The sequence below is a fragment of the Crotalus tigris genome, unplaced genomic scaffold (assembly GCF_016545835.1).
Source record: "Crotalus tigris isolate CLP2741 ecotype Arizona unplaced genomic scaffold, ASM1654583v1 scf7180000018585.330925593:3314079, whole genome shotgun sequence".
NCBI classification, from domain to species: Eukaryota; Metazoa; Chordata; class Lepidosauria; order Squamata; family Viperidae; genus Crotalus; species Crotalus tigris.
This window is the reverse complement of record NW_024097088.1, coordinates 2,705,155-2,726,260: the sequence shown is the minus strand read 5'-3', so window position 1 is coordinate 2,726,260 and position 21,106 is coordinate 2,705,155. Positions and strand designations below refer to the sequence as shown.

The window sequence follows — 21,106 nt, the reverse complement described above, 5'->3', positions numbered from 1 at the left end:
CTCATGCACCTGATAATCCCTCCCCCCCCCACACCGCCCCTTCACCCCTACCTGCAGCATGTGGTGCTGCTTGGGAGCCCTCCCGGCCTTCCTCTCCAGTGGGGAAAAGGGAGCTTGGCAGGCAGGCCAGCCAGGGAGGTGCTCAGGTGAGGCCGAGGACGCTCTGGAGCTTCCAAGGATGGCCAGCCTCCTCCGAGCCCCCCCGCCCCCTCCCCCACCACCCTGGGGTTGGACACCATCTCAGCCCCGGAGGAGCATCTGCTCCTCACTGACACGTGGCAGGTTTGGGGAGGGGAGGCAGCCCCCAACCCACAAATATCTAATGAAACCAAATGTCTGGAAGAGCCTGGAGAGCAGAGAGGACAAGGCTGCTGGGCTGGCAGGGGAGGCCCAGTCCTAGGGCTCCTGGCACCTCTGCCAGGCAGGAAATGAAACCTGTAGCCACAGCCGCCCCGGGTGGGTGGTTTTTGGTGGTGCTGGCATCACTGCGGCCATCTTTTGAAGCACGCGGGAAGGACGGCAGGTTCTTTTTTCCAAAGCATCCAGAAACGGGAATTCAGACCAGGAGCAGCAGGGAAATGTCTCTTGTAAGGATGCCAGGAGGTGGGTGGGGAAGTCTTTCTAGCCGTGGTGGCAGTTGTTGTCCTTTGCCAGCAGGACCAGGGAAGAGAAGCCTCTGCTCAGAGTGGGTGGGTGCAAGGACTGGGCACTCCTCCAGCCTTTCTGCTCTGAAAGAGCCAGCTTTTCTGATCCTGCAAAGTCAGGGCAAGAGAGCCTACGTCCATGTGCAGAGAGCATTTAGCATCTTAGTCAGGCAGAGTCAGGGCCCGACTCGGCTCTAAGGAGCAGAGAGGCAGATGGTAACATGCCCCTGGGGTGCCAAGCAGATGCTCTGAAAGAAACGCCTCTTGAGGGATGCTTATATAAATGTAGGCTTCGCTTAGTGGGATTTAAGCAAAGCTGAACTTAAGTTTCAACCCAGCTCTTGTCTTGATGGGGCAGCTGCTTGCAAACTTGACTTGGGGGCCAGATGGTGCTTCTTTGGCCTTGCACTCGGTCATCCCCCCCCCCCTTCTGATAAAATCACTTGAAAACAACAGATGGCTTGCCAAGAACTTAGCCAAGCTAGCAAGCAAGTTACCTTGCTTAAGATTAGTAATCAATAAGTCGGCCTGTGATGACTTTTCCAAACAGCATCAAGTATTTTTAGATAAACTGTCTAGCACAGTCCTAAAAGAGAAGACAGGTTCTGAAGAGAGATCCTACGGTATGTGGGGTGCAGTTTGTCTTGCTTTCCCATGACCGCTTATGAAACAGATGTGGCAGGGTTTGAAAGCAGATGCTTGCACTGTGTATCAGCCACCGTTAACATTAGGATGAGCTTACACACACAACACACGTAAACCTATATAGACAGAGTTTGGAGGATCTGAATGTGTAGTCAAGCTTATACAACAGTTGTGTGGAATGTAGATACTCAGCTGTGGGTTTTATTGCTAGCTTTTTTATATGGCTTTATGTGTTTTAAGATTTTTGGTCCTTTTTTGCAGTTTTTAACTCTTGTAACTGTAACTGTTGCAACCCACCAAGAGTCATTCCATTGAGGGAAGCAGCTATATAAATCAGAAATAATAAATTCATTTTCTGGCATTACCATATTTCTAGAACAGGAAGAAAACCCCACGTTTCCGTTCCATGACTCCCTTTCTCTGGCTCGGAGCCCTTCCTTAATATCCCTTTCCAACTTTCTCTTTTGACCTAGAATTGGCCTTTTGAATGAAAAGCTTTCCTCCCTTCACATCAGAGGATAAAAACTTTTCTGGTGTTTCCAACATAAAGAGCCTCTTTTTGTATTTTTTTTGGCCTGGGAAATTGAGGCCCCCCTTTTCCACCTCCAGGTTTAGAAGAAATACCTGGTCTGCCTGTTTTCTGAGCCCTCCAAGACTTTCTGTTTACAAAACTGCTCCCCATCCATCATACCTTGGCTGTGACCCATAACGCTTATTAAGAAGGGGAGGACCAGATTGCTGAGACTGTTATGGATGTCTGGTGGATCCCGGTTTCCTTTTTGCTCATCCCTGGTTCGAATATCCTTCCCCACCCCGTTTCTAGGGAGAAATCCATTGCTGCTAATTGCTTTCATTTCAGCCGGTCTCTGCTTTAATTAAAGTCTGGGCAGTGCTGTGTGGAGGAGGAAGTGGGGGCGGGGGTCTGTGTGCTGCATGGTGACTTTGGGGTAGAATTCCCTTTGAAGTTCTTTGAAGATAATTGTTCCGAACAGGGATGGCAAAGCAGGTGTTAATTTAGACTGAACTGAAACTGAGCAAATGGGAGGCAGTTGCTGGGACGACTGAATTGAAGAAGTGGCTTTTTTGGCCATGCCAGATATCACGGATTGGGGGGCTCTGGAGACCCACCCACCCAAGATTTGGGGGGAGGGCAGTGCCTGTTGCCTGGCTGCAGTTCTTTTGACCCACAGTGGGGGAGCCACTAGTGGGACCTATCATGGGGGGGCCAGCTAGGTTCGGTCTATAGTTGTCCTTGACTTACAGCCACAATTGAGCCCAAAATTGCTAAACGACACGGCTGTTAGGTGTGTTTTGCCCCATTTTACTACCTCTCTTGCCACCGTCGCACAGTGGTTAAGTGATTCCGGCTTCCCCAGCGACTTTGCTTGTCGCAAAAGGGGATCACATGACTCGGACGCTGCAACCGCCATAACTATGGGCCGGCTGCCAAGCATCTGAATTTTGATCACATGACCCTGGGGGTGCCGCAACGGTCATAATTGAAAAATGGTCCTAAGTTCTTTAGTGCTGTTGTAACTTTGGTCACTAAACAAGTGGTTGTAAGCTGAGGACTGCTTGTATTTGCGACGTCTGGAGATGGGAATTTAAGAGATGTCTATGAATGGATCATAAAGAAGTGGGATCCGTGCTCCTCTCCTCTAGATTGGCTCATACATTTCCTTCCTCCCTCAAGAACCAGCGTTGCATCCTTTTTGTGGGGAATAGTTGCTGCTAAAAGTGCCTCCCTATTTATTGATGTGTTTATTATTTCTGCATTGCATTTCTTCTGCATTTTTTTCCTCAGAGCTCAAGCAACTTTGCAGGATATGGAAGTGAGACTTTGCGATCCAACCTGCTTTATTTTTTTAAAACTTGCATGGCCTTAAAAGGCATCAAAAAGGAACCTTTTTCAGGTGCTGCAACTAAAGCACCACTTAAGAGTTTTGATGGATGCCTCCTTTGATGCAAGGGGAGAGGCGAGGTTGATTTCCATCATAGAACAAGGGCTAATTAAGGAGATTCAGGTCACCTTAATGACTGAGCTCATCTCCTTTCCTTAAAGCAAAAAAATGCAGGTATGGATCGGTAAAAGCATTCTTCTCCCAGAAGTCTGCAACTGGATCTGTCGGTTATGCCCCAGACAAGCTGCTGGAAAGCTTTTGGTGGAGAACTAAAAATACCTTTGGTGCCGATGCTCTCAGAAAGGCTGTTGTGATGAGGCAGAGGCAGGCCCAGGCCTTCAGAGGCAGGGAAAGCTGTAGCTGGAAAAACGAGCAGCTGCAGTTTTGAAATGCGTTCCTGGTGGCACAGAAGATGTTTAGTCATTGGCCACTTCCTGAAGCATTTCCGTTTTGAGCGTCACGAGCAAAAAAAAAAAAATGAAAAAGAAAAATGAAGATTAGAAAAATTGTGATTATTTCCATTTAGTGCAGCCTTGCCCACTTTAATTGGATTCTGGGAGCTGAAATCCACCCATCTGAAAGCTGCCGAGGTTGAAAAACACGGGTTTAGACCAACAACATCCTGTGAAGAGCCTGAAGGCTTCCAAAGAGCGGTGGGGAGAATGGAAAGAAGGCAACTCTGCACAGAGTTGATCCTGGCAGACCTGCTGCAGGCTGACAATTCCCCAGGGCGAGCCCCAAAGTCCTCTTGTGAAAGGTTCCAGGACCGACACTTGAGGGAGCCTTTTCAAAACATCGGTATAATCGTCATCTGCCAAGGATTATCCCTGCAATTCCCAGGGATCTGGTTGCTGTCATTTTTCTGAATATTCTAACTGGCAATGGTGGGACAAGATGTGGACTTCAACTCCCAGAATTGCTTGGTTGCTGGCTGGGAAATTCTGGGAGTTGAAGTCCACATCTCTTAAAGTCACCAAGGTTGAGAAATACCAGTCTAGACTTTCAAAAAGGGTGGTTTTGGGCAAATTATCTTCCACCCTTCTTGTTTATCTCTAGATTTCTCTTTGCTTCGTCCTGCTAATATACATCTAAGACGTTCTGGCTAAAAGAGCAGGTGTTTATCTCATGGTCAGCTCTGTTCTTTTGCCAGGAGTGGACAGCAGCCAGGGCATTGGCACCTGTCCAAAAACAGGGAAAGAGGATTAGCTCGCAGTTGGCACGGGATGGGCAAATCCACTTCTTTTTGGCAAATTTATTATCTTTAAGAAATGCAAGCATCAGGTTTCATCTAAGAAGGAGAAAGCAGAAGGGGCACCAGCCTGGTGGCAAAGGGGTGGCCTCTTCCTGCCTTGTGCCTGGCATCAAAATCCTCAGCCTGCTCCGCCAAGGAACTGGCTCCTCCTTCATGGGAGATTATTCTAATTGTCGGCATCAGGGCGTAGTATTCTTGCTGTGCACTTTGTTGGTTTAGCATGGCTTAATCAGAGTGCCGGGCATTTTGCAAAAACAAAAAAGTAGGGCATGATTCCCTGCCCCAAGGAGGACCCAGTTGTTGAAACCAGGGAGGGAAAGAAAGCAGATGGAGGAAGGGCAATTATAGACAGAATATGCATTTATTTATGGGCTTCATGGTATCAGATGAAAGAAAACATAGCCACCATTGTAGCCTCCTGGCCCAAGGTTTGGACTACAACTCCCATCTCCTACATCAGGTTAGGTGACTGGGGACCTGCTTCATCAGACCAAGATGGCATCTCTTGGTCCATGGTGGCATTTTGGAGCAGCCCATATTTCTCTCAGGAGCATAGTTTTGGGTCTGTTCCTCTCCTGCTTTCTCCTCTGCATGGGGGTTGGTGCCACCCACCCAGGGGCCTTTCCGGTGGGTCTGACAAGGCAGGTGGTCTTCTTCTTCCCTGTGTCCCATCAGGAAAAAACGAAGGTGAGCCAGCCCTTGGACTATGAGAATGTGATCAGCCAACGGAAAGCGCAGATCTACAGCGATCCCTTCCGGGATCTGCTCATGTTTCCCATGGAAGATGCCTCAGTGAGTTGCTCTCCATCCCTGTGGGGTGTCAGGCGGGTGCTCCCCCCCCCGTTCCTTTCTGGGAGGCCCTCTTAGGCTGCGATTTGTTCACATGGCCTCCTACACTAAGGAAATGTGCCAGGAGAAACATAGCTGTTCTGGAATCACGTTTGGTTCCATGTTTGGCCACAGAGATAGCTCAGAAGGATCCCACAGATAAACTTCAGGAGGCTCTTGGGGCAGGGATTTTTTCCAACAGCCTTCCTTCAGAAGGTGTTCCCATGCCCTGGGGCCACCCCCAAGGAGGTCCTGTCCAGTCAAAACATAAGACAAGTTCAGAAGCTGGATTTACTCTCCCTCCAAGCCTAATTAGATGCTTCTGAAAAATCCTGCTCAAGCAGGAAGGGAAGACCCCTCCCTAGCCTTCCTTCCACCCAGGGGGTCTTCAATCATTTTAGAACCAGCAACCAACTTTCCTTCCAGCTCTCCGTTATCAGTCGCCAGAGGAGAACTGTCCATTCCTCAGTGCCAGAAGATGCTTTGAAGAAAGCCCAGAGTCTCTTTGTCCAAGAGGTGAGACTCCCGACTCTCTTCTTGGGGGGGGGGGACCTAGATTGGACCATTGGTCATTAGAGAAGGCTGGTGGGAGTTGTAGTTAGTCTTTCTAGAGGAAGCACCAGCTTTGGCACGGCAGCTTCGACTCTTCAGCGTTTTCAAAAGAGGAAGCAAGTCACACATTTCATTTCTTTAAAAACTCCCTCCCTTGCATAACTCTCAGGGCAAAAACAAATCCAAATAATTCACAATTATTCTGCATGGCAGCATTTGCAACATTGTGTGCTGTCTTTCCTGTGCTACTTTTAAAGGCCTCTTGTCCTTTTTACTGTTTTAAGTGGGTCTGTGATCTGCCCCACTTAGGAGACCTTGAATATTTAAATTCCAGAGGAAATCCTGTCCATAAATAGCCATTCCTTGTACAGAGGGAGGGATCCGGAGCTTTGAATCATTTCTGCAAGTCCCAGGAGAGGACAGGGAGTCACCTGTAAGCCAGACCATCCCCTGGGCAAAGTCTGAAACCCCCATCTCAGTAGGGCTTCCCTTGCCGTGTGGGGACACAAGGCAGCTGCCTCCCCTTCCCCAGAGGTCCAGCCATTGTCTGCCAAGCAGCCACAACTGAACAAACAAGGGGGCAGGGGGGCTTTGAGCAGTGGAGAATGCCAACCCCCCCCCCCATCTTTATGCATCTAATTTCTTAGCTGCTCAGTGAATTTTCAGTCTGCAGTTCCACTCAGGCTGAGTTTTGCGGCTGCTGCTCTGATTCACACTAACGGATTTGAACAAGCTAGGTTTAATTTTCTTTTCAGTGCATTAAAGCATATAGCTCAGACTGGTATGTTGTGAACTACAAATATGACGAATATTCTGGTGATTTCCGAATGTTACCATGGTAAGCATTTCTTTCTCCAGGGGTTCTTGCATGCCCAGGCTTGTACGTCGGACGGGATCTTACAACACTGCATTTTGCAGGGCCAAACCAGGGTGTTTTCCTCGGCCTCCAAGAATCTTAGTGATTTAATTAAACAATTAAGGGTTTAGTATAATCCATGGACCACCCAACAACCGAGCTTGGGGTAGGAATCCTTGGGCAGGATTGCTTAAAGTTGTGGTGCCCTGTGGGTGAGTTGGCCCCCAAAATAGTCTTCAAGGACCCTTTTCATTTGTTAATTATTATATCGTGGTTTTTTTAAATTATGATGTAACTTGAGTAAAACTTGTTGTCTTCACTTAGCAAATCCTTCAGGCCAGAGAAGGTCCCAAGCCACGTCTTTGAAATTGATGAAGACTTTGATAAAGATGAGGTGAGAGGACGCGCTAGAGGTTCCCACCAAGTGCAACAGGAGCTCCCACTGGGTGCCACAGGAAATAAAGCGCAGCCTCCTTCACGCAGTTGCACAAAGTTCACTTAATTTGGGGATCTTCCTGCCTTCTTTCTAGAAATTTGTAGAGTAGAATAAATATTGGGCCTCGTTTAGAAGATGGAGCTCACATGCAGAGACAGTGAAAGAAGGCGAGACGGTTGGTCAAACCTGAAAATAGCACTGCTGTTTTGTCTTTATGGTTTTAGTTTTAACATTCCTGAGAAGAAGACTGGCTCTGGCCTGCCTCTTGCGGGTGTCTGCCCAGCGGCCTTTATAATCTAATTTTCAGCTTGAGCCACATGCTGGTTGCCAGCCCAGCCTTATGCAGGGTAGATGTGAAGGAGCAAAAGGCGCCCACCACACCCACACAATAGAAAATCGTCTTGCGGTGTTTGAAAGGGAGGCTGTTTCATCAGAAGGGTTCACACAGAAGAGAGGATCTGAAGCTACAGGATCACAAAGGGGCGGCTTTCTCATCCTTTGGAGCTTGGGAGTCTCGCCTTGTGTGACCAAGGGTTCATCTGTGTGGTCCACAAGCCCTTGGGCAAAGGAGCAGAGCCGGTTTGTGGGGAGGATCAGGATTATTAACACAAATAGCCCGTCTTTGCCACACCTGCCCGACTGAAATAGACATTTGTGGATGGAAACTTTCGTTGAGCTATCACTGGGTCCTCTTTCCTTGCGATGATTTTCTCTCTCCTCCCTGCCAGGACGCCTCCTCGCTGTGCTCCCAAAAGGGTGGTGTGATCAGGCAAGGCTGGTTGTACAAGGCCAACGTCAACAGTACCATCACTGTGACCATGAAAGTAAGAGTCTCCTCGGAGCCCTTTGGTGTCATTTTGCAGGGAGCAGAGAAAAACAAACTAGGTTTGTTTGGGTGGAAAAGATGCCTCAGTAATGTCTGCAAGAGCTTGCCTGCTTGAGCATGGATGAAGTTAGAGGCCCAGAACACAGATCGTTGATGGTCTGTGGACCACACTGAAAATCATTGCCACAGATGCTGTGTCCCAGCTATGGCTGCTTCGCTTCTGTGTACCCCCTGCATAGAAAATGCTACAATTGCTGGTTTTAGCCTACTTTCCTTTGCACGAAGTTCAAGATTTTGGAATTCTGTCTCAAGTAGAAATGAACGGAATGGAGCAGAATCCATACCGGAAGATCAACAATCTCTAACGGTGAGCTTTTTTTTCTTTTTTCTGAGTAGGTGTTCAAGAGAAGGTATTTCTACCTGACACAGCTTCCAGATGGCTCTTACATCCTCAATTCCTACAAAGATGAGAAGATTTCCAAGGAATCCAAAGGATGTATCTTCCTGGATTCTTGCATAGACGTTGTGCAGGTAAGGATTTGCAAAAGGTTTTGCTAGAGAATTTGTAAGCCCAGAGGCAGATTCATGCTGGAGAGGATCTAGTATGGATCTACTCTTTGTCTGTCTGTCTGTCTGTCTTCTGTCAGTCAATTTATTTCTCACTGGTTATTGGGAAATACTTTCAACCGAAGTTCTAGCAAAGGAAAGCAAGAACAACATACTGGCAACGCTCAGATGGTTTTATAAACCAGAATCATGTACATTCTCAGCTTCCCCGGCTGTTTCGCTTAGCAGCAGAACTGTTGGGCTCGGCTGTGGCTGGAAGTCAAAGGCCGCCTATAGACCGCAACGTAATGGCCACACTTTCTCCTCCCCGCCTCGTCGGTCCCACCCTGCCACCCGCTCGGTCTCGGAAGAGACTTTTGTCCCTGCTTGAGCACTTCAGGGAAAGGTGGGGGTCCAGGGCGCTGTCACCCCCAGCCTCAAAAGGTCCCCTGCCTTTCTCCCCCAAGTGCCCCAAGATGCGCCGAAATGCCTTTGAGCTCAAGATGATGGACAAGTACAGCCACTACCTGGCCGCGGAAACGGAGCCGGAGATGGGAGACTGGCTGGCCACTCTGCGGAAGGTCCTGCAGGCCAACATGGAGGGGCCAGAGAAGAAGGAGGAGTTCGTGCCTGGTGAGGAGCCGTGATGGAGACAGATCTTGATGCAACCACACACAGGCACACACACACACACACACGCACACATAATAGAGAGGAAGAAGAGGGTAAATGGATCTCTTGCTGCATCCAAGGCACCATTGCTGCTTCAGATCTGACACTGTTTGTACACACGTTCTATTTTCAATCCCCACCTCCAACGCTTGCTTAAGATAAGCTTTTCCCAAGATCCTTCCAGGTTTAGCAGAGTCCCCATGCCAAAAGCTGCACAGGTCCCTCTCCCTGGCTTAAAGTGGTTTGGTTCAGCATCAGTTCCCTCCCTCCCTCCCTCCTCGGCCTCTTCGGGGGTTGTGTTGCTGGGCTGCATCCAACGCAGTTCCCGGAAGAGAGGAGAGTAAAGCTGAAGGAAAAGGCCAGGTTGCCCCCTGGCATCGGTGAGCGGATGGATCGTGACCCTGCTGGCGGGACAGGAAATTCCCGCCAGCTTCCCGGCCCTTCGTCCCAATTTCCCAGGTCTTCCAGAGGAAGCCATTGTCTCTTCTGGCCAGGTACCTCTGCAACATCTGCTTTTTGTGATTTTGCAGATGATGACTCCAGCAGCCATGGAAAGTTGGAGAACATCTTGGAAAGCTTAGGAAGAAGCCTGCATCCAGAGCTGATGAAGGTAACCTTGGCTTCGACGTTTTCTGCCAGGAAGCAGGGAAATGGCTGGATTGGGCAAATTCTGGATCAGCCCACCTCACTCTTTGCAAAGCCCTTTTGGGAGATCTTGGCCTGCCCATATTTGAGCAATGAAAGCCAGATCTGAGGTCTGTTTTAGGCTCAAACTGCAAGGAGGGAGAATGGTTTCAGCATTCTTACTAGGTGGTTACCTGATGGGTTTGGCAGTCCTGCCACACAGAGGCCCCCACCCCTCCTTCCCAGCTTCTCTCTACCAACGTTTTCCCTTTTTTGCTTCCCCCAGTTCCCCCAATCCCAGCCTCACGCAGGCTCTGTTCTCTTTCAGTACGGCCGAGAAACGGAGCAGCTCAGCAAACTCAGCCGCAGTGAAGGCAGGCAAAACCTCTTCTCCTTTGATCCAGAAGTGCAGGTAACGCTTTTGGGGCTGGAGGTTCTTGGCTCAGTGAAAAAGCATGGCTGAGGGTAGGTAGGTAGGTAGGTAGGTAGATAGAAGAAAGAAAGAAAGAAAGAAAGAAAGAAAGAAAGAAAGAAAGAAAGAAAGAAAGAAAGAAAGAAAGAAAGAAAAGGAAGGAGGAAGCAGAAAGAAAGGAAAGGAAGGAAGGAAGGAAGGAAGGAAGGAAGGAAGGAAGGAAGGAAGGAAGGAAGGAAGGAGAAAAGGGAGGGAGGGAAGGAAGGAAGAAAGATATGTTTGAAATATGTGCCATTTGCCCCTCGTTTCCAAATAGGAGCATCTTCAACCTCTTTCCTCCTGATCCAGGTGGGAAAAGAATCCCCTTTGCCTTTTTCTCTCCTAGAGGCTGGATTTCTCCGGACTAGAGGTGGACATCCATCCCTTTGAGGAAAGGGGACAGCCACGCTTCCTGCTGAACTGCCACTCCCTGACCTTCAACCTCCTGGCCCAACTGAAGGACAGCTCCAAGGACCCCCCTTCAAATGTAGGCCCCCACCCATTGTATGTTTTTGTTGCCAGAGCCTTCCCCACATTTTTATTTACTCCCTCCCAAACGGCTTCCTGGTCCTTACAATGTGTCCTAAGAACATCAGCCAAGAGGCCTGCTGGATCAGGCCTCTGGCTCTCTAGTCCAGCAGATGTTCTCCTGGCGGCCAACCAACAGCACGTGGAAGCCCACCGGTTCCCCAGAAGATGCCTCCACCCAAGGCAGTCCCACTTTGGCACCTCGATTGACTATATGCCAACAAGTCATTGTTGACTCTTTTAACAACCAGATAGATAGATTTTCACCCGGATGATCTGTCCCCAACTTGGTCCTTCCGATAGCACTCATCACTGTTGCAACTCAGTCCCTCCATCTTGCTGCTAGTCATCCTTTTCTTCTCTTTCCTTCCACCTTTCCCAGCCTAACAGCCTTCTCCACCGAACTGGGTCTTCATATCATGTGTCCAAAGTAGGATAATTTGGTCATTTGTGCCTCAAGTGAGAACCCTGCTTTTTCCAGTGCCCAAGTTCGAAGTAACCCTTTCTTCTTCAAAATCCAGCCTTCCCTTCTGTAGAATGTCAAGTCAATGTCAACCTAAGGATCTTCTTTTGTGCTCCCAGGTAGAACCGTTCTTCCTCAGCCTGGCTCTCTTTGATCTGAAAAGCGGTTGCAAGATCTCAGCAGATTTCCACGTGGACTTAAATCATGGCCCTGTGCGGGAGATGCTGCCTGACTCTTCTGACGAAGAACCTGGAAACAGCCCCGTCAACAGCCGTTCCCTCCACGGCATGGCGGAGTCCAGCTTGCGCTACATAAAGCAGGTGAGGGCCTCTGTGGATTCCACCAGATCTCAGATTTAACAGGAACGAAGCCTCCAAAGGAAATAGGAGCTAAATTAAACCTAACGTGCAGCAATTTACTATTCAGTTCTCAGTAATCAACTGCGTGCTGGAGGAAAGTCCTCCAGCAGAACACAGATTTATTCCTGCTTCCCAACAACTGGTCTGTGTTTTGGGGTGGTGGATCCAAATGCGGAGCTTCTTACGAAAATGGCATCCTAGTGCAAAGCCAGGGCAGGAATGTTTGTTACAGTGGATACTCCTACACCTGATTGGCCAGCAGGCATCAGATTTTGAGTTACATCCTGGAAATACAGATAATGTCAGTCAGAGATGAGCAACTATTTTACAGCCCACCCATTTTGTAGGTGAGTGCACCCGCCTGCTAGGAGCCTTCCATCCTTGCTTAGGAGAGAGTTGGTTGAAGTTGGGACTCATCTTAAGTAAGGACAGACCCACAGGGCCTAAAATATTTTGCACTTCTCCTTTTTGTGTAGGCCTGAGCGTCTAGCTGGGACTCTCTCAAATGATGGCCTTCACGTTGTCTTGTCCATCTTTAGGGGCTTTGTAAGTTCTGATGCTCTGCTTCTCTTTTCACAAAGGGGGTCTTCTCTGTGACCAACCCCCACCCAGAAATTTTTCTTGTTGCCCGGGTGGAGAAGGTGCTTCAAGGAAGCATTGCCCACAGTGTGGAGCCGTACATCAAGAATTCAGATCCTGCAAAGGTACAGCTGATCCCACGGGATGGACTTGCTGAGCTTTGGGATGGGAAAGAAGGCAATGAGATGTCTTAAGGCATGACCTCCCATCCCACAAAGCTCCTTCAGTTTGTGTTACACCATGAAAGGCAGGAAACATCCTGTTGAGATAACAATGGTGGTTGAGCACATAAGAGGCATTAATGGCCGACTGAACTGTGATTTATAAATCAGAGAGATTGAACCCAAATCAAATGAGCCATATCTTAGCTCAATGTGTGAAGGTATTTTATGAATGTTCCACCTAAATAATGGGACTCCTAGATCGAGTGATTGAGAGTTGAACATGGACAAGACATGCAGCATCTCTTGGATTGGGGATAGAGATGGGGGGGGGCAGAATTTATTTACTGAGCTGCATATGCCCCCTTTTGCCCACTTGTACTCTTCCTGGGTAGGGAAAGGAGCAAAGTGATGCTGAGCAACAATTGGTGATGTTTCAGATGTTCTCGGTGCTCACCTAGAACATTTATGGGCCTATCATGGGAGAATGTCACTTCCCCGGTTCTAGGAACCTGCCTTAGCTGACTTATCAGAGATTGATGCTCCGCCTGCCTGCCTGTCACCACTCCTGGATGACTTTCATCTTCCAACTTCAACCAGCTATCCACATCTGATCTGTTTTCCTTCCTTCACAGACAGCGCAGAAGGTCCACAAGCTGGCAAAGATGTTGTGCAGCCGTCTTGGACGGTACCGGATGCCCTTTGCTTGGGCGGTCAGGTGAGGCTACTTCTATGTGCAGATGCCAATGCCAACATGTTGCTCATCATATGAGTGGAAGATGCCAGGAGGAAAAAGTTCCTAACAGTGGGGACAATTAACCAGTGGAACAGAAGTTGCCTTCAGAAATCATGGGTGCTCCTTCAGTGGAGGTTTTTAAGAGGAGACTGGACAGTCACTTGTCTGAAATGGTTTAGGTTCTCCTGCTTGAGCAGGGAGCTGGACTAGAAGACCTCCAAGACCCTTTCCAGTTCTATTCTATTCTAAAGTCTTTTGCCCACAGCTACCAGGTCAAACTGCCATTTGAAGGTGGCATTTGAAGGTTTTCCAAAGGAGAAGACCTATTTTGACCTTGCTCTTCTAGGAACCTGGTGCTTCTACTCTTCCTCAGAAAGAGATTTCCTGGTTGAAATCTCCATTCCTGGAAATTTGCTGGCCTTTCAGAGTGCTTCCTTTGCCATCCAAACACATCTCCAGATGCCAGATAGCCCTGAACAATGCTGGAGAAATATTTTCTCTGTGACTGGTATTTGATAAACCAACTTTCTTTGGTCAGCACATGTAAAGAAATACCAGCAACTTCCCTAGGAAACGTGTCTCCTTTTTTAGCTTACGTTCTCCAGAAGATTGAATGCACGTTGACGTTGACATTATCTCAGACTTTGATTCATTTTGTCAGGGCAGTTGTATGAAAAATGCCATTCCTTGGCCTACATGTCCTCCAAACTTGGTTTGATCTCTTGGCTTGAACTGTTAAAATGAAAAAATCTGGCTAAGAAGGGTGGAAGATGACTTATATGTGAAGAGCATCAAGCCACTTTGTACCAACCAACTCTTTGCATTCTGTTTCCTGGTTGTGTTTCAGTACCTGCTTCCTGGCCTAAACTCCTGGAGCTCCATAAATTCCATGTTTGGGTATTTACCTGGGAGGCTGTGAGGTTTCCATGAGCAGGTGGGAACGTTGCCCAAATGTATACCCTTTTCTCTCTCCAGGTCTGTCTTCAAAGACACCCAAGGCACCTTGGACCTGGATGGGAAGTTCTCTCCCCTCTATAAGCAGGAGAGCAGCAAACTCTCCACGGAGGACCTGCTGAAATTCTTGGCAGAGTATAAGAAGTAAGGCTGCTGGGACAGGAGTGTCCTTCTGCACAATGGGGTCAGAAGAGGGGCCTTCGGATGCCAAGAATGGAGAGAAAATAAATGCCCCAGTTTTTTCATCCCAGTGTGTTGAGTTGGACTGCGTGGTTTGGTCTTCTGAGTTGTTCTTTGTTTCCTGTGCAGACCGGAGAAGACAAAGCTGCAAGTGATCCCTGGCCAACTGAATGTGACGCTGGAGTGTGTCCCCCTGGAGCTCCCAAGTAAGGGCAGAGCACAAAGATGGAGGAACACAAGACTGTCGTTTTTTCTAGCACTCATCGGCTTGAATTCCCCTTGTGTAACCTTGTTTCTAAGCCACAAAATGATGGATCGGTTGATTGATTAGTTGCTTCCAGAGAGAGAGGGAGAGGGGGAGAGAGACAGACAGATAGACAGACAGACAGACAGACAGACAGACTTGTTCAGGGACTCTGACCTCCCCCGTTGGCTTGTCCAAAGAGGGAGCGCCGTCCCCATGGGTGCCTTTGGCTCTCTTCCTCTGCCAGACTGCTTCACGGCGGCCTTCATCCCTGTCAAACCCTTTGAGGGCCGGGAGCGGTGTGACGGCCTGGCTATCGAGGTTGATGAATTTGTCCCTGAGGTGGCCAAGTACTGCTGTCCATTCACCGCCTACAGAAACCAGCTCTACATCTACCCTTTGCATCTGAAGTACGACAGCCAGAAGACATTTGCCAAGGTGAGCAGGGAGGCCTCTCCTGTCAGAGACACACGGGAGGGTGAGGAGAGCTTCCTTGTGGCAAAAATGGGGGCCTCAACATTCCCTTGTCCCCACCGTGGGTCGCTCTTCCAGGCAAGAAACATCGCCATCCGGGTGGAATTCAAGGACTCTGATGAAGGAGACGCCAAAGCCTTAAAGGTACTCCAGAGCCGGGCCCAAGAAAGAGGGTCATCTCGCAAGAAGGTGGTCCTGCTCCTCTGGCCTCTTGTGGCCCCTGGCACTGAGGCGGCTGGTGGCCTCCTGGGGCCCCAGGTCAAGTTTCTGGGATATCCTTCTCCTTATGCTGCCGTTCCATCTCCAAAACCTCCCTGTCCTTTATGTTCCAACCTCTGGGCCAGATGAACGATCTTCTTCCTCTTGGAAGGTCCTGTCCACCTGCCAGCTGATCTCCAGGCATGGTGATTGGTGGGCTTCCTGCGTTCTGCAAGCGCTTGGCACAGAGGGCTGGCTTAGATCGGGGTCAAGAGGCCCAATTGGGCCTCCGTTCCATATGAACGAAGACAGAAGGTCCATCAGCTTGTCCAGAATTCCCACTAGAGGGAGCCAATTGACCAGGTTGGAACCCTTCAGTCTTGGGCTCCTAAACCTGGCCAGACGGGAATCTGGAGATCTGTTCCACCCTCATCTGAATGAGGCTGAATTGAGCAGGGTTGCAGGGGAAGTGACGGAAGGACCTTTGATGGTCCAAGGAGATAATCGCGCCTTCTTAGAGTCTTCTCCTCTCAACCTCACTGAGATCTTGTTCATTCTGCAGTGCTTCTACGGCAAATCCGGAGGGCCACTCTTCACCTCGCACGCCTATGCCTGTGTCTTGCACCACAATCAGAGCCCCGAGTTTTACGATGAGGTGAGGAAAAAAAATAACCAGCCTCCCCATTAAAGAGCAGATAGATTATTTTCTATTTATGGAACTCAAGTTTGCTTAGGATCTTCCTTTTAATGTTTTCAAACTTGGCCACTTTAAGACGGGTGGATTTCTATTCCCAGAATTCCCCAGCCAGACAAAACAAAATACTGATCATCTTTTTTAAAAACAAAATCGTGCGAGAATTCAGCCTCCCTTCTCCTGTTGCATAGATCAAAATCCAGCTTCCAATCCACCTCCATCAGAAGCATCACTTGTTGTTCACCTTCTACCACATCAGCTGTGAAATTAACACAAAGGGGACAGTGAAGAAACAGGACGCCGTGGAGACCACGGGTATCCCAACCCTCTCCTTCCCCAGGGTTCTGGACTTGCCCGACTGCCCGGGTTCCTAAATGAACAGCACAGGCTGGGAATTATCCTCTGGGATCCCGGCTGAAGCTCCTTGCAGAGCCAGAGTCTGCACTGCAGGATCTGACCCGCAGGTGCCACTTAAACCTTCTGCAGCCCTGCAGACCAGCGGCACCCGGGCCGTGGCTGATGCGCAGTGTCTCTTCCGTTCCCACAGTCGGCTTTGCCTGGCTTCCTTTGCTGAAAGATGGGCTGGTTATCACCTCTGAGCAGCAGCTCCCAGTCTCAGCCAACCTGCCAGCTGGCTACCTGGGCGCCAGAGATACCGAGGCACGAAAGGTAAGGCTGCTGTGAGATGGAGTCATCAAAAGGAGGACAACCCGTGTGTGGTTTTGGATACACCATTTTTCACCCTTCAAACCAAGCAAATTCATAGAGGTTACACCCAGCCAGGCAGGTATCCCTGGTTTCTTAGACAATTCCAAGCCCCTGGCACATTGGCACATTGCCAAGGAGTACAACTTATCCCCTCTGTTGCAAATGCCCAGGCTGCCATGCCTTTGTCCCAGTTCCTGGAAAACTGTGTTCGTGTAAACAAGATATGCTCTCGAAAACCCACAAAGAACTGGACAGCTTTGTTTGTGTTGTTCTGATGGCTTCTTGGCTGCAGAATTGGAGGAACTGGGATTTTTTTATACTTAGAAATACTTTTTTTTCCACATAAGACAGAAACATTTTCTCTCTTGCGTGGGCCGATTTCTGGGTTCAACTTAAATTACTCTCTTCATCCCCAGTTGGGCCAAACTGCCTGGTCAGGTACCCCAGACTAGTTTGGGCAAACCCCAAGCTTCAAAGATGTCTCTTTCTTTTGGATCTCCAGCCAAATACCGATCTCAAGTGGGTGGATGGAGCCAAGGCCCTCTTCAAGCTGAGGCTACACTTGGAGTCCACCATATATACCCAGGTATGTTAAGGAGGTCCAACCTGGTGGGACCAAGAAGAAGGGCCTTCTCCGTGGCGGCTCCCTCCCTGTGGAACATCATCCCCGGGGAGATAAGACTGACCCCCCCCCCACTTCAACACTCTTTCAAAAGGCCCTGAGGATCTGGTTCTGCCAACAGGCCTGGAGACCTCAGAGCGGGATGGAGACTATCAAGTGGCTCATTTGATTGTTGTCAGTGTGTGTGTGTGTGTGTGTGTGTGTGTGTGTGTGTGTGTGTGTGTGAGATTGCTTTTCTATGCATTGGGCTTTTATCCTTGTAAGTCGCCTGGAGTCATTGAGAATAATTTGGCGACATTTTCTTAAATAAATAAACATGGAAGGAAGACCGGCCTTCACAGGGGCCCTTTCGCAACCCCATAGAAATAAGTCTTTAAAACAGGGCAGCCGTGACCGTCCCCACCCCACTCCCAACCTGTTGGAGATTCCTCAGGAAAACAAAACATCCCCCCCGGTGAGGAGGGAGGTGTGTTGCCCGGGCCTTGAGGAGAAGACACCCCCAAGCTAAGGATCTACCAGATTGCAGAAAGCACAGGTGAGGCACGAGTGGAAACGGCTCACTCTGTTCCTACGGTTTGGTTGTTGTGTCTCGCCAGGATCGTCACCTGCATAAATTCTTCCAGTATTGCCAGACGATTCAGGAGGGTGCCAAAGAAGTGCCAGGAGAACTTGTGAAGTATCTGAAGGTGAGCTGAGACTGGACGGCAGGGGGAGGGGAGTGCAAATGTGGTCACCTTTATGGAAGGACCAAGCTCAAAGATCCCAAGACCTTCTTCTTTGCCCCGTCTTGAAGTAACCACGTATCTTGGTTTCAGTGTTTGCACGCCATGGAGATCCAGGTCATGATACAGTTTCTCCCCGTGATTCTTACGCAACTCTTTCGAGTCCTCACCAGCCACCCAGGAGAGGAAGAGGTGGCCGTCAACAGCACCATGTGAGTTTGGGCCACAGACAAGGGGCCTGTTTCAGGTGGACTTCCTTTCTGCCTTGGGAATGTTCTCAGCACGCAGGCGGCCCAATGCAGCCCAGTGGCTTGACCGGGTCTGTTACAGAAGGCCACCCATCTGGTGAGCTCAGAAGAGCAGAATAACGGTCTTGGAAGGAACCTTGCAGGTCTTCTAGTCCACCCCCCTGCTCAAGCAGGAGAAATTTTCAGATGGAAATTTATCCCGGGGCTCTTCCAAAAGAGTTGCTCCCTGGGAAAAACCAAACACTGCTATTCCTCGCCGTATCACCTCGGTTGGGACCAGAACCTCCATCACTAAGTAAGGCTGTGGTCAGTAAGTCATCATGTGACTATGCCTGAGTTTACAGCCTTTTTTGCCATTAAGCAAATCCAGCTTCCCTCCCTGAGTTTGCTTGCTGGACATCAAGGTCACAAATGCTGACCGACTGACCAAGGGATGCTGCAACTGTCACAAATACGGGCTGGTTGCCAAGCACTTGACCACGGGGATGCTGCCTTGGTCCTGAGAGCAAGAGTCATCGGCCACTTTTTTCAACAGTCATAACTTTGTGTGAGTCTGTCCTGACCAGGCCAAAGGGCTACCCTGGAGTAAACAACTCAAGATGGGCAGGAGGAAACAGATGACAGTCCCAACCGAGCATCGTTCTACGTCCGCCGAGCCAGCCGGGCCCTGATAGGAAAGCGAGTTGCGATCATGGAAATGGGGTTACTCTTCCGTGTAACAGTGAGAGGTGCTCTCCTCTGACCTTCTTTTCCACCCCTTCCTGCAGGGTTCTTCTCTACATCGTATCCAGATGCCACGAGGGGAGTCTTGACCACTATTTGCGGACATTCGTCAAGGTGAGTTGGAGAAAGGACTCCCTTCTAGGTCATAGGCTCTGTCCAGGGCGTCCAACGTCTCTTCTTCCCCACAGTACTGCTTTCAGCCCGAGAAGCCCAGCCGGCCCCAGGCTAAAATGACGCACGAAATCTTGGCAGCAGCCATATCAACAATTCTCAAGCAGTCTGCAGACTTCTTGGCCATCAATAAGATGCTGAAGGTGAGACCAAAGACGGAAAGGGAAGCTCTTCAAGGCCACCTCTCCCCCTTGCAAAGGGCCAAGGGTATGGAAGAAGGCTACACGCTGCTCATTTGGTGGCCTCACGCACACCGTGGCTTCTCCTGCACTGTGGGAACAGGTGGGGACCTGACCTGGCTGGACTACCTCTCTTTTGTCTTCCTCTTGCTTCCAGTATTCGTGGTTTTTCTTTGAAATTCTGGTGAAGTCGATGGCTCTTTATCTTCTGGATGAGAACAAGATTAAGGTAAGGGCAAAAGCACACCCCGGGCAGCTTTCATGGGCAATCCACGTGGGTCTTGTGTGAATGCAAGGAGCTTGGGCCGGACTTCACACCTTGCCCCTTCAGCTTCCCAGGCCACAGCGGTTCCCGGAGTCCTACGGCCACGCGCTGCATTCTTTGCTGCTCTCCATTATTCCACATGTGAACATTCGTTACAGCGAAATCCCAGAGGAGTCAAGAAATGTCAACTTCTCCTTGGCCAACTTCTTGAAGGTGGTGTAGTCTTCCTCTCCTTCCTTCCCCGTCTTTAGTTTAAAAGCAAAAGAGAGGGCCAACTGTTTCTTCCCGTTGGGCTGACTCAGCCTGCCGACATTGAGAACCGCTTCTAGGATTGAAACTCTGTCGATGGGAGCCCCCAATACCCAAAGGTTACCCCAGCAATAGCGTTCACGCCCACTAAATGCACCTTCAGTCAATGCGAAGCAGGAGGGTCACCTTTTATCCCCTTCCACAGCGATGTTTGACCTTCATGGACCGAGGATTTATCTTCAACTTGATCAACGATTACATTTCTGGGTTCAGCCCCAAAGACCCAAAGGTAAAATATTCCGCTTCCCAGAGCCATTGCAGAGGACAGAAAGCAGAGGCCGTCTGTTATAATCCTATTTTTTTTTCTCTTCTCTACATCCAGCTCTTGGTGGAATATAAGTTTGAGTTTCTGCAGACCATCTGTAGCCATGAGCACTACATTCCGCTGAATTTACCAATGAATTTTGCCAAGCCAAAGTTTCATCGAACGCAAGGTCTGTGAAATGCTGTGTGATTCACACCCCCAGTGGGCCATGGCTAACAACAGATTATTTCTCTGCCTGTTTCTTAAGCCAATAATTGGCCTGGGAGCTCAGACAGGGAATCGCCATTTTGAAACTTCCTGAGAAATTCAGCAAAGCCTGCAGATCGAATTTGCAGGATTAAGTAACAGCAAGTATTTTGATAATTAAGCATTGGCTTCGCTAAAAACGGAACTGGCACCATTGTGGTGAAAAATCAGTTAACCTGGGAGATAATACCTATTTTAAAAAGCACTTTTAAAAATGTCTTTCCTGTTTGCCCCCCAGCTTTTTTTTAACTGTTGAAACAGTCAGAGCAAAGGGATAAAATATACACACCCGCACAGTGGAGCATATTCACTGCCATGGACACAAGCACAAAGTTTTGGCTATGAAGATAAAATGAGAAAAATCTGGGCCTCTTCCAATATTTATAAATGTGCCTCTTCTGTTGCCCATCAGTTGTTTCCATTACTTGTGCCCTCCTAACTTAATCCAATTAATTTAATTCTATTCTTTTCTGTTTCCCATTTTCTGGGCCCCTTCATCTCTGCAAGGTTTGCAGATGGAAGGTAGAAATAAAGTCTGGAAAATGTTTTCTGCCAGATCAAATGCTCTTAAAATAAGCAAGGATTTGGGCTTCTTGTAAGAGCTTCCTTATTTGCTCCCTCGCATTCAGCACCCAGGGTCCCGATCTGGATTTGCTTCTGAAACCAGCAGAGGTTAGCAATTGTTTCATCGGAAAAGGCAAACAGACAGAGTTGGAACAGCCATCCGAGACAGCTGCAAACCTTCAGTTTGTAAAAATGTCTGCATTGACATTGAAAGATCTCAATCTGTTTATGCAGCTACAGTTTAGCATTTCCAGAAGCAGAAGTTTAGTCTCAGCAATAAA

General features: G+C 49.0%; 1 protein-coding gene across 2 annotated transcripts in view; it reads left to right on the top strand.

Moving 5' to 3' along the window:
• DOCK11 (dedicator of cytokinesis 11) overlaps positions 1–21,106 on the top strand; it is a 46,429-nt gene that overhangs the window by 786 nt on the left and 24,537 nt on the right. For both annotated transcript variants that reach the window (XM_039354794.1, XM_039354793.1), the window contains exons 2-30: positions 5,118–5,234; positions 5,697–5,786; positions 6,578–6,660; positions 7,003–7,072; positions 7,843–7,938; positions 8,337–8,471; positions 8,954–9,119; positions 9,689–9,768; positions 10,111–10,194; positions 10,580–10,720; positions 11,344–11,544; positions 12,165–12,287; positions 12,959–13,041; positions 14,035–14,157; positions 14,323–14,399; positions 14,685–14,875; positions 14,990–15,055; positions 15,672–15,764; positions 15,995–16,118; positions 16,351–16,472; positions 17,014–17,097; positions 17,730–17,819; positions 17,949–18,067; positions 18,871–18,940; positions 19,015–19,140; positions 19,334–19,405; positions 19,508–19,654; positions 19,896–19,979; positions 20,073–20,184. In XM_039354794.1, coding sequence (XP_039210728.1) covers positions 5,118–5,234; positions 5,697–5,786; positions 6,578–6,660; positions 7,003–7,072; positions 7,843–7,938; positions 8,337–8,471; positions 8,954–9,119; positions 9,689–9,768; positions 10,111–10,194; positions 10,580–10,720; positions 11,344–11,544; positions 12,165–12,287; positions 12,959–13,041; positions 14,035–14,157; positions 14,323–14,399; positions 14,685–14,875; positions 14,990–15,055; positions 15,672–15,764; positions 15,995–16,118; positions 16,351–16,472; positions 17,014–17,097; positions 17,730–17,819; positions 17,949–18,067; positions 18,871–18,940; positions 19,015–19,140; positions 19,334–19,405; positions 19,508–19,654; positions 19,896–19,979; positions 20,073–20,184 — 3,169 coding nt within the window. The remainder of the gene's footprint in view (positions 1–5,117; positions 5,235–5,696; positions 5,787–6,577; positions 6,661–7,002; positions 7,073–7,842; positions 7,939–8,336; positions 8,472–8,953; positions 9,120–9,688; positions 9,769–10,110; positions 10,195–10,579; positions 10,721–11,343; positions 11,545–12,164; positions 12,288–12,958; positions 13,042–14,034; positions 14,158–14,322; positions 14,400–14,684; positions 14,876–14,989; positions 15,056–15,671; positions 15,765–15,994; positions 16,119–16,350; positions 16,473–17,013; positions 17,098–17,729; positions 17,820–17,948; positions 18,068–18,870; positions 18,941–19,014; positions 19,141–19,333; positions 19,406–19,507; positions 19,655–19,895; positions 19,980–20,072; positions 20,185–21,106) is intronic.